The 12,680-nt window shown below is 46.7% G+C and overlaps 1 protein-coding gene across 1 annotated transcript in view; it reads right to left on the reverse strand.

The window, feature by feature from the left end:
• LOC144161972 (protein aurora borealis-like) overlaps positions 1-12,277 on the reverse strand; it is a 32,817-nt gene extending 20,540 nt beyond the window's left edge. Inside the window, exons 1-4 of the mRNA XM_077692514.1 lie at positions 11,846-12,277; positions 7,759-7,951; positions 4,404-4,495; positions 431-546 (exon numbers count right to left, since the gene is read on the reverse strand). Coding sequence (XP_077548640.1) covers positions 431-546; positions 4,404-4,495; positions 7,759-7,951; positions 11,846-11,874 — 430 coding nt within the window. The 5' untranslated portion in view covers positions 11,875-12,277. The remainder of the gene's footprint in view (positions 1-430; positions 547-4,403; positions 4,496-7,758; positions 7,952-11,845) is intronic.
• Between the last annotated feature and the right edge of the window lie 403 nt (positions 12,278-12,680).

A 12,680-nucleotide genomic window follows, 5' to 3' on the forward strand; every position in this document is an offset into this window, starting at 1 on the left:
TCGATATTATTCTAAGCGATTGACGAAATCCCTTGGCAGGTGAAACGCAACCCTGAATACGACCACCTAGAGAGCTGAGCACATCAGAACGTGCCCAATGTATGCCTGCCACTGCCTGGCACATTCGCTCCCGTATTCCACCAACCCCGTGAACAGCACACACAGTCACTCTGGCGTGACTCTGCTGCGCACTTGGTGAACGTAGTTCATAGATTGCCATATGAACTCCAACGCACCCAGAGTACCCAGATTTTTTTTCCAGAGTAGTCTATTTCCTATGTCAAAATTAATGCACTTTGGCACAAAGTCCTCCATTTTTGTACGGGTTCGCTACCTTTCCTTTAAATTTTTTGTACGGGAGCAAAACACTGCTTTTTTCCCACAGTGGGACACCTCTGCACTGAACGCCAGCCGGTTGGGAGTGGCTGACCTGGGGGTCGAATGCTCAGCCTGGCATGGGGCTCCCAGGGAGAGGGGACGATCTCGTGCCGCGAGAAGAACACCTCGATGGCCTGCTGGGACTGCTCCTCGTACAGCGCGTCACTCCTGCACGGCAGAGAAGGACGCTGCTTCACACCCGGGCCTGCACTTGCATCGGCACGCTCATTGGAAAAGATGGCGCAGGCGCAAGTTTAGTGCACACTGGAATTATAAATGCTTTGCTTTGGGTTTGAAAAGACAGACGACAAAAGGTGAAACAGAAAATGACATTAAACAATACTGCAAGCGCTGCCTGTTCTAAGTGGCTGAAAAACAAGAGGATATTTTTATGGCCTTATTTGTAAGCAGTCCACCCCTTTTATGACAACAGCCGGAATGTGCAACAATGCAGGAAGGAGACTGCCATTCAAATCAGTCATGCGTCGACTGGCAAAGTAAACCAGTTGTTACAATGGTCCCACGTATTGCTGTCGATTATCACAGCTGAATCTGGCTTCGCACGAGTTCACCTAAAAAGAAGTGCGATTTTTTGAAGACGAAGCTACTATTTGAGACCACACACAAATACATATGCATAGCAACTTGCCACCTCCAAACTCAGCTTATTCGCACTGACTTCAATAATGCATAAAATTAACCCTCCACAGTCCGCTGTCACGGTCCACCCCACTTGGGTGTTCAGGGTTAAACTTTGCGGTCTTTCTCACAGCAATGCACCCATATCCCTTGTGTGCATGACGCGCCACCTATTGAGGGATAAGTGGACTTTGTGTGCTGAAGTTTTCTTCTTTTTGCACTATGGTGCAGCACAATGCTCAGCACGGGCCTTCTGGAATCCAGAGCACTTTCGTGTGAGCCGCACTGTTCGCTGAGAAGCAGCATGGCTGCTTTCTCATCACTTGCGTTCTACGGTAGTGCACTTAGCGAAAGCAATAATGACTTCAGTGAGGAAGGGAATTGCATGCCTGCATCAGTTAGTGATGGCAGTGATTCGACAGAAGCGAGTGACGAAGACCACCGCAGCGGTGGAGACAGCATCATGCGAATCATTAATCTGTGAGCTACGCATTTTGTCAAAAGACAATGAAATGGTGACGAAAGCTTTTTTTTCTGGCACCTGGAGGTTTCCGTTGAGAGAGAGAGAGAGAGAGAGAGAGAAAACGTTTATTGAAAAGCAGGGACGGGGTAGGGGGGAAAAAGAGTTAGGAGCTGTGGGCGGCCATCCTATTCCGGTAGGCCGCGTGCCGCGGCTGCCATCCTCGCCCGAGAGATCAGGGCCTCCTGGTCTTCGAGCTGGCAGCTCTGCAACGCGCACTCCCACTGCTCAAGGGTAGGGGATCTGGGTGGTGGAGGGAACAGCTTTATTTGGAGGTGCACAAAGCTGCAGAATCATGGCGAGAAAGAGCAGGGACACCTGCAGCACCGCCGCGATCTCATCCAACAGCTGGCCTGAGGGCTGGAGCCAAAAAGCGGGGCCCGTCTGCAAGTATGGAGTGCGAGGAGAGGCTGGACGGGACAAGCCATTTCGTCTACACACTCCCAGGCCGAAGCAGCATGGACTGTGCTGTTTGTAACGATGGAAAAACAAAAGGAGGCAGGAGGGAAACTGTGTTGTTCTGCAAAAGCTGCAGTAACAACCCTGGTCCGCACCCAGGAGAATGCTTCGAGCGGTTTCACACGCTGCTCAAATATCGGTAAAGAAGTTGCAAGGAGAATGCAAGATAAAAAATAAATATTCTGCGAGTTTTTCTCGCACAGTCTTGTGTTTTTCTTCATGGAGCCAGAAACTGGCAAAATAGTTGCGGATCGGAACGGCCAGAAGGTGGGCAAAAGTTCCAGACTGCAAAGGGCTAAAATCTGTTCACTAAAAAAAAACACACACAACCAATGAGGCAGAGCGGGCTCCAAAAGCATTCACAAGCCTGGGCAAGTTTGTGCCAATGCACACTAATTTAAACCGCTCGTTCACAATGGCAGCCTTCACTTGGTTTTTGCTAATGTAGGGCTGTTTGCTGATCCACATGTGGCAATGTCATAATCATTAAATGTAGATTGCGACAAAACCACAGTGGAGTGCGTCCTGCAGGTTTCAGGCTGGGCAGGCAAGCGGCGGCAGGGTCCAATTTGGTCACAGCCCTGGCAACTTGGTCAGCCTAATGCACGGAGCAAGAATATATAGGAGAGGAAATGCCCATTGCGGCCGGCGCGATCGAGCGACCAGATAATGTCACAATGATAACTACGGCGACCTACAGAGCTCTGCAGCTGCGGCAGCGGACAATTTGACAGCGGCACCTGGTTGAATGTATTAAAAACAATACTGTTGTTTGCAGCATTCGCTATGCATTCGCTACGCGCTCGAGCTGCTGTGCGACGCGGGGATGGAACGCGCGTTATCTTGGACATACCGTGCGCGTCATCATCCCGCAACGTCGGTGATGCTGGCACTTTTCAATGCGCTATCACATAACCAATAAAATGGCCGGTGCACTCGACTCGCTTCGAGTGCATCGCATGCGAGATAAGTCCGTGCGTTTACAGGTTTTACATTTTTTTTTGCGTTTACAGGTTTGTATTTTGGGCTTGCTGCTCGCGCAAGATTGCTTACGCATTAAAACAAAATGCCCCTTTTATTCACTCGTACCGGCCGGTTTAAATTTGACAGAAAATTAATCGTGAAGGCGGGCTCTTCAGCCAACGGAAGCGCAGAAGAGTGCACACACTCTCGCTTCGGCCACGGAATGTTTAGGCGGCCCGGCGAAATACCGACGCGATGCCGCCGCCGGGTTGGACTGGGTGGGTGTGAACAGAACGCGCGCCGGCCGTGGCGATGACCACGCACTTCCTTCGCTTGCCGCCAGATGCTGGAAACTTGACATTCGCCAAGTGCTTGTGACGTTATCAGGCTGCCCCAGGAAGCTCAGTTTCCCCTCCTATTTTATTCTTGCTCCGTGGTCTAATAAAAGGCTGTATGCCAGTTATGATAGAAAAAGAATACTTTCTCTGTAAACTCTAGCTGCACTTTCAGGACATTTGCGATATTAACAGTTACCCTACTTGTGGAGCTACATGCGCATTGGGACACAAAAATACATGCACATGTAACCTCGATTACATGCATTGCACAGGCCGTGAAAAGTTAGTCTGTGAAGATTACGCCATTCCAGTGCACAACAACTAAGGAGCTGACGAAAGATGGAAGAAAAGGCCTATAGGCTGCATCCTTCATTAAAAGATGATATGGAAGCATAAGAAAGCACATACACCCCAAAAAAAAAAGGTAATCGCTCCAGTGAAGATCTCGTTTGTCATGTCACATCACCCAACATGTAATTCCATTAAAACTTAGTTGGAAAAAAATGCTATCTTTATCAACAACTACTCCTTTTCCCAGCTGCTACACAAGCATATGGATTAATTTTCATGGAAAACAAGTTCCAATTCAACCGAACTTGTAGCAACCGTCCAGTTTGCTAAACAAGGTTCTTAGGTGACGCATCAAGCCTTGATGACAACTCTTAGCTATGAATGCCGTTCTGAATGATTCCTTGTTTGGTGTTCCATCATCAGAACACGGACTCGCATAATGCTAAAGCACATACACACAGCAAGATAGTGGAGACAAAGCTAATCGACACTATTTCTCAGACTCCCCAGAGGCCCCCCATGTATCAAAAACCGGTCTAAGTGAACCAGCCTGCCATCTGTCAGCAGAAAGCCGAAGCACTAGAGCTCAAGCTCTTGCTGCTGCCGCCGTAAGTCATGAAAGAAAAACCCTGGAAGTGTGAGGGAACGGTACCTAATTTACGGTTTTCTAGCTTCAAAATGAATTTCTAGCCGAGTGCAGTTCTTGCTGTCCCCCCCAGGTGTCCCTCTGTTTCAGCGCGGCAGGGGTGCCCGCACAACCTGCACTCTGAAGTGAGAGCAGCAAAGACGGAGACGGGGGGGGGGGGGGGGGGTACCTTGCAGGCTGTGCGAGGCTGGGCTCGTGTTCGTCAATGTTGGCTGGCCACAGATCCGCCATTTGCTCAATGGACCACCGGAACGAACGACCCTGCACGAAAACGGGGAAACCAGGTCGGGAAAGGTGCACTGGAGCTTTTGTTCACATTGTGGAGGTCCCTGCGAATGATGCGAATGATGGCTTGCAGTGCTGTACAAAAGTGAAAAAGATCTAAGCCCCTTTCTCAAGAGAAAGATGGTTACAACACAAAGCTGCTTCGACCACGTCGAAATGGCGCAATCAATCAGACGTCAGCTTCATAATGGACCCAGGTTTGATTCCGACCATGGGAAGCGTTTTTTACTTGAGGCCCTTCCATGGCCATCATCACTGGCGGAGAAAACTGGCTTTCCTGCAGTGCGTTTTACTTGGACAAACGACGCCCCCAGTGAGGCATCAGTGAGACAGCTTCGCTTGAAAACCTCGGCAGCCTTTTCCCACTGCACATGGGGAACCCATGGGAAATGCAGGATGAGGTGCTGCCATAGCAACTGAAGTTAAATATATATATAAAAAAAGAAAATTGTAATGAGCAATAAAATGCATGGCCATTGCCCTTCCAAAAACTGAAAAACAAATAAAATAAAGACCTAACATACATATAAACAACACACCCATCCTTGTTGAAAAGCCACTTCATCATTGTGGGTGCCTGTGTCCCTTGTCACTGACAATCAGATAGCACAATTTTTTGCCCGTGATATCTAGTATATTTACATTTGTGTATTGCTCCTGAAATGTATTAATTTTTCTCTTGTACAGTGCATGAGATAGCTTGGCTTTTCTTTTCCTTTTTTTGAAACAGCTGCCTACTTTCATGCTTTTTTTTTTCAAACCCACTCTCCTTTGTAATGTCTACCCTGAGGGTACCAATAAATGAAAAAAAAAATAAAATAAACAGCATTGAAGGCTCTCACGCCTTTCCTTAATGCAGTAGGCTTAGACAATTTCGCACACTATATTGCTCAAGGGGCCATGCAGACAAAATACAAGTTTGTTTTATTCGAATGATTTCGTGTTTTATTGTGCTCCCAGCGCTTGTCCAGAAGCAAATGATGCTTTATTCACTGCAAAATTAATCAATTTAAGTTCAATTTTAAATTTTGATTCTCCCGCCAAACCGTGTGTTTTTTTAACGACATCTGCAATGACATCATAAGAACGGGTCCTCAACCTAAACTTGGTGTGAAACGGAGACTTGTTACCATTAGTTCACCTAGATGGTGCCACCATACCACGGCGGGCCGTTTTCTGCCTTTGGTTTGTTTGTGAAAGTATTTGTTCCTGGCTTGTTTTTGTTCAGGGAGAAAATTGTTTCGGGAAACATGGTGCTTGCTCTACAAGTACGGTCCCATAAGACACACCGTCGCTTACGCTAATCGGCCAGTGTCGTCTGAAAAAAAAAAACCCAAAGAGCCGCATTGCTGTGCAGTTAAAACAAGCATAGTGTGCGCAGTACCAACAGCAGGGCACGTCGATACTTCTATGTTTACGTGTTTGCGCGTCACTTCCACTGTCTGTCCCACCATTCTTACTGCTATAAAAAGAATGTGCCCTAAATTTAAGCGCAAACAGCTCGCTCGGCAAGCTTATAAGCTTGGCCTAATTTTCGCTTGCTTTTGCCGGCCTCAGCCAATCGCAGAGCCGGCGTGTATGACATCATAGGTTCTGTTGCGGGGAATGAGCTATACTCGGTTACAACTCAAGAACGGCACCACCTCATGTAGTGCATCACTCCGCCAAAGCACCGGACCCGTGACGTTGGTGCGCGCACGTTTTGAAAGGGGTTTGCTATGAATGCGTGATATCGTCTGCCTTGTCTCACGCCGTTTGTTTGTCGTCACTGGAGTCGTTTATAAGCATATTAAGTCCAAAAAATCACGGGAACGGCTCACGCCATGTTCAAAATATTCCCAGTAACGCCCTACTTGCGCCGCGCGGAGAAACATCCGGCTACAGTGATAAGGCACAGCGGCAACTTCCAGTGCCGTTCTTAATAAGTTGTCACCGAGTATAGTGGGTCGCATGGCCATTCCCTTTTTTCCGAATTTTATAGCTTGTTTGAGCGAATTTACGTTAAGAATGGTGCCAGCATGATTCTAACGATGCTATCTTTCGAATGAACCAAACTAGTGTTTTGTCTGCACGGCACCTTTAAGCTTCTTAACAGGCGCTGTTGCACCAAGTTTGGCTGCCGCACACTACTTGGAAAGCACGTGGTAGGGTGTGGATGCCAAAACTGGATGAAACGGTGGTTGTAAAATACAGCAGTGTATAAATAAGCATAAGCAGGTACAGCTAGTGGAATCGTCAAAACCTACCACATCAGCAAAAGAGAGTCTTCATGTATAAGTCAGCCAGAAATTTGCTACGTGATAATGAGACCACTTTCCTGTCTGTATGGCTGTGCGGCCTTTCTTATGTTTGATACACGCAGAATGTCTACCTTTTTTCCCAACCAGAAAAATCCAGTATCAAAAGCAACGTTCATCCAGGTTTTCGTGTTTCATGCTACTAGCAACCTTAGATGCCCCGACTCCCTCGTTGCATCCAGGCTAGTAGCGTCACATTATCCATAATTATCTCCACAGCATTACCCTGTTACCTTACAACTCGCCCCCCCCCCCCCCTCCCCCCCCCCCCCCCAAGGGCTACGGAGAACACCACCTCGCAAATTAATGCCACAAAACTGAACTAATTTGCTGCAAAACAGCATTCTGTTTAAATATTCCGCCAAAGAGGCTTACGAACCATCCAAATGCCAAAGTTAGTTTATAGCTTGCACTCGTGCCATCTCTTTTCTTTTTTCTTCTAAAGTGTTTATTTTGTGGGTGCAGTTTTTCTCATCAACTCATATCAACTAGCTTAGCTCGCTGTTCTTCTAATCCTAGAGAAAAATTAAAATAATCAGATTTTTTTCTCTCACACAAGCATAAAAAACAATTTGCAATGAGAATGAACGTGAAGAACCAAAGTCAGACCATACAGGCAAATTTTCCAAATGTAACGATTTAACTCTCCTGCAACCCATGCAAGCAAAACATCCGCTATCTTTAGAAAAGTAGTCTGGCCTGTATGCATCGAATTGGAACGGGATCGTGAAAATAGTTCAATGCAATCATTAACTTAACTTCGCATACAAAAAGGTTTTCATGGCAATGTTCACGCTGGTCAATACAAGCAGTACTTCCAAACACTCAATTTTGATCGAATGCCCTCGAGTGCACATGTGTACTTTGGACAGGCCAGGTTTGTTGTGGAGGAGAGTTGAAAGGTTACCAGCACCGCTCCCAGGGGTAAACAAATTTACCCACCGATCCGGGAGTACGTCGGCTCCGCGAGACGAACACGGAGGGGGAAAAAGACGGCTGCGTAAGCTGCTCAGGCTCCACATCGAATGGGTTGCCGGTGCTGTCGCCCATGCCACTGCGACCTCTTCCAGGTGTGGATTGGAGAGTCTTGGCATGGCTTCGGCTGCTCACTGGAGAGTCCAACTCGCTTGCACCGCTGGAGGTAAAGAAAAATTAGCCGTGAAATAGACAATTTTCAATCCATTACAATCCAGAAGAAAATATCTGGCTTGGTGTCACGTGGTTAGGCTTAACTGGTACAAATCATGTGTTGCGGTCACAGTGGCACAAACTTGATTACTGCTATTCCGCAACCAGAGATATTTTTTACCACTCTATACACCAAACTACAGCAGACTCTTGTTAATATGAACTTGGCTAAAACGAACTTAATGGTCACGATGAACAGCACTTTCACCCTCTGCACAATGCAAAAACTGCCCACTTAGGACGAATTTCTGATAATAGTACGAACAAATTTTACGGTCCCTTCGAGTTTGTCTTAACGGGACTTTACTGCATCTCGTTTTCAGGGTCTACCAAGGTGACATTTTCGAATTCCCCGAGTTTTCCAGGTTTTCCGCGAGCCTTTTTGATAAATTCCCCGAGTGACACAGAACTGTTTTACGTCAACACGGGCTGACACCACTTCAGTTGCTGTCACCCTCTAAAACGCACCTTACAAAATAAAATATGACATGATAAAATTTTTTTGCTAACCAGTAACTTTTATTTCATTCAAAAAGAAAACATAACAGAGTGGTGGTGAAATTCACGGTGAATGAAATATTGAAAAAAAAAAAAAAGGTAAAACCGTACTCCCATGTTCTCAGCTCGCACTCAATGCTTCAGTGCTGTATTTCGCTGCTCCAAAGAGCTTATTTTAGTTCGGATGAGGGACACCTGCATCGTAAACACCGTCATGTTAGATGTCCTTAGACGCCGCCATACTTACAGCAGCAAAGCGCTGCGCAGAATGAGCGGGAAGAGTTTATTTGGGATTCAAATTTGAAATCGGAAACACCTGCACTACACCCCGCTATGGTGACTCCACGAAAAGTACTTTTGGCGCTCAGCGAAAGCTATGGAGTCAAAGCATGCTCTGTCTTTCTACGCAGCGGAATATAGTGCCGGCTTGCAGTTAAAAGTAACTTTTAAAACGGGGTACAACGTATACATTCGATACTCAAGACGAAATTTTGAACACAGCTGCGAACTTTTAAAATTGAAAATTAAGAGAAGTGTGTTTTTATCATTATGTCAGATTCACAACTCAAAGATTCACAACGTGCGTCTACAAACTAGAGACCGCACTAGATGGTGCCAAGTGTTCCAGCATAGGATTGAAAGCTACTACTGCGTCTTCCCCTGTAGACTCCCTTACGCTGCCACAACAAGCTATCGCGGCGGACAACGTTTTTTTCTGCTTTTCAGGAGTCTGGGAAACACGCCAGAATACAAGGGGAGCGTACAGGGAGTCGGGGATGGGGGGGGGGGGTTACTTGCAAGCTGTATGAAGCTAGTTCTCACTAGAACCAGCGACTTCAGGCGGCGCCATCAGCAACAGCTCCGGAGGGCTGTCCACGTTTGACTTGCTGTTACTTGAGCCAGCATTACCGAGAATTTTGCTTCCTTTATAAACTACAGCTAATTTTCTTTGATAAAAGCACAAATTCCATGAGTTTTTCCCGAGTTTTCCCAGACTATTCAATATCCCTGAGAATTCCCGGTTTTCCAGGTTGGTAGACACCCTGCGTTTTGCACAAAAAAGAAAAGCAAATGTTACACTGCTCTAGCCAAAAAGACAATCAAGGATAGCAGACGCCGTCAGTGCAACATTAGCGGATATCCGGCAAGTTTTCCTGCCAAATCCTTGAGTCCAAAATACAAGATGTGGCTGCTATGTTACTCTTTGAGTGGCAAAGAAGTCTCATGGGGACTACGTATCAGTGCGCTGAGAAGTATGCACAAGACGGCAGACAAGTTTTTCTTGCACGGATGTGAAGCCAGATAACTTAAGAGTAGCAAAACTTGCTAGACCGGCTTTCCCACTTCTTTTTATTCCTCATGGATTGTAATCCCATAACTGAGCAGCAGTATTGTCAATACTGTGCATTACTTCTTTGATTCAGTGATCTTTGTTCCTTGCAGCGTACACACACAAAAATTACCGCTTGCCATGAAGTGCGGTTTCTTTTCAACCCCACCATTGCTTCCCGCACTGCTGACTGCTGTCGCATTTTCATTTATTTTTCACTGCTGCCTTATGCGCCAAAGCTGCTATAAGCTAGCATGCCGTGATGGTGGAGAGGGCTGCGGATTAATCTAAACCACCTGAGGATGTTCAAAGTGTGCTGAAACCACCAAAGCGTCGCAGGTATCAAGTGTACGACATCATGCTCAATGCAGCAATGCTTAACCCACAGGAATAAACATTCCGAGTAGCAAATCATGCACGTACAAAGTTTTTGTCTTATTAATAACCACGTGGTGCAACCATCTGCGTTCATGCATTTTATGTACAGACTTTTCAAACAACCCGCCGCGGTGGCTCAGTGGCTAAGGCGTAGCGCTGCTGAGCACGAGGTCGCGGGTTCGATTCCCGGCCGCGGCGGCCACTTTTCTGATGGAGGCGAAAAGCAAAAACGCCCGTGTGTACGAGATTTCGGCGCACGTTAAAGATCCCCAGGTGGTCAAAATTAATCCAGAGCTCTCCACTACGGCGCGCCTCATCGCCTGCGTTGCGTCGGCGTGTTAAAACCTACAATCAATCATCAATCAACTTTTCAAACAGAATTTTTTCTTGGTGCAAAAAATTACAGCTGAAAGTAGCCCGTTCAACCCCGTTTAAATTTTTCCAGAATAATAGAACAGAAAAGAATGTGACATGAATGGCCACTCATTTCTCCAGTGCCCTGCCGTGGTTTAGCACTTCATGTTGCCGCTAACCATCCCTTCTACTGGCTGAGTGGTTCTTCGTTTTTGTTTCCAGGCTTCTCAACTGATGGGCCACATCCGCGCTGCCCGGCCCCTTCGAAACTATGCAGGGCCAGCTTCATCTAAAAAGCTCGTTGCTACTGTCTTGCAGCCCAGCTTTCCTTTGGTCTGCGAGGAACACGAGTTCAAAATTTGCTAGTAAGAAGGCATGAAGAAATGGACAGTCTGCTGATGCTGCATTTGGAAGAGCTTATCCTCGCACAGGGCGCCTAATGTTCGGTCGAGAATCGCGCGACGGAAGCTGGGGGCTTCCGGGGGCGGTGACCATTTGGTTTGGGGCATGTGCGAACATAAGATTCTGCCGTACGCGTCTGAACTTTATCAATTGCTTGCAATGGGAGTAAATTTTGATGGACGGGACGCCGGAAGGAGTGGGCAGGACAAACACGGGTCAGATAAAGTTTAAGCATCTTTAAGTGCTAGCAATTAAGTTCCGCTTCATTAATTAACTAGAATGTGAAATTAAAAGCTTTCTTGAGTTAGTGGAACAAATCTTTGGTTATACTGAATAAGACTCCGCTATCCTTGAACGTAAGGTGTGGATGTTTACATCTTCCGAGCAAATACATTCTACCAGTTTCTTGGTGACCTTTTTCTTTTCTTTACGTTGCTTTGTTCCCCGGATGTGGCTCAGGCCGAAGTGCAGAGACTGGTTTGGAAGTACACGACCAGTGGAACTGCGATCTGAGACCCCCGGAAATATCGACCGTTTCCCAACAATATCGCATAATTGAGCTATGTCATCCGGGAAGCCGCGCTTTCCGGCCACTTGGTTTCTTCGCTCTATGGCTCTTCTAGGGAGCTCCAAACGAAGTTTGCATAGTTTTATTCATTTATTTTCAAATCTGCCGGCGCGGCCCCTTGATGTCGCAAAATCGCGCTTGTAATTTCCTCAACTATATTCACGCGCGTATCAGTGCCGTGTAATATGAGGTGCGTAAAAGCAGTTAAATTATGCACCATTTGAACCTTGATGCAACCAGTGATTGTCAAGCGCATCGGCACTTCCAAGAAATAGACCGCACATCACCCCCCACGGCGTAATACAACTCACCGGGCGAAGGACTGCCTGAAGTCGGTCATTGCTGTCTTCGGAGCTCCACGAAAGAATCCAGCTGCTTTCACTCGTCAAATTCGCTGAGTTGCACGGCCCCAGGTGGAATATGAACCGGGACTAGTACTACCTTTCTCTACTCACGTGAGGACGGGGATCACAAAGGTGTCAGGAAATGCCAATCACGGAAAGACTCATTTCCGCAGAAAATTGGACTAGGTTGCGCACACCTGAATGGGTTTCCTCACCCGGAGTGTGGAATTTATCTAATAAATAGCCGCAATTTGTTAAACGAAATCAGCCCCTATTAAACGCGGCGATGCCCGGTGAATCCGATAGCCAGCATACAACTACGCGCCCTTCGGGTGCATTTAAAAACCAGCGCCGGCGAGTTCCTCGTGCTGCGGAAGCATGCGGAAGGGGCATTTGAAGTAGCCAATCGTGTTAGACAAACTTAATAAATTGGCCAATGAAAAACTGGCTAAAAAACCTACTTGACTCAACCTCAATTGACTTGCTTTTATAATAAAACTTCGTTTTAAACCCAAAAGTACTTATTTATTAAAGCTCTAAAGCTTCAAAGTTATGTACAGTATTTTAACCTCTTTTGAAATAATTTATTGAAAAAAGTGAGACAAATGTGGTGCTTTTTTTCAAACGGTAGTTCTGCACCAGCTAGCTCTCATTTTATACATACAAACAATTTGTCTTCTCAAGAACTTTTTTGTATGTAAAAGATTTGGCAAAGGCTGCTGCACCCCGGGGATCCTTTCCCCCGGGGTGCTCCAGCCTAGCCCGATCGGGGCTGGCTGGAGCGCCCCACGGAAGTGACGTC

The sequence above is a fragment of the Haemaphysalis longicornis genome, unplaced genomic scaffold (genome assembly GCF_048455015.1).
Source record: "Haemaphysalis longicornis isolate Haplotype H1 unplaced genomic scaffold, Haemaphysalis longicornis Haplotype H1 scaffold_12, whole genome shotgun sequence".
Lineage (NCBI taxonomy): Eukaryota > Metazoa > Arthropoda > Arachnida > Ixodida > Ixodidae > Haemaphysalis > Haemaphysalis longicornis.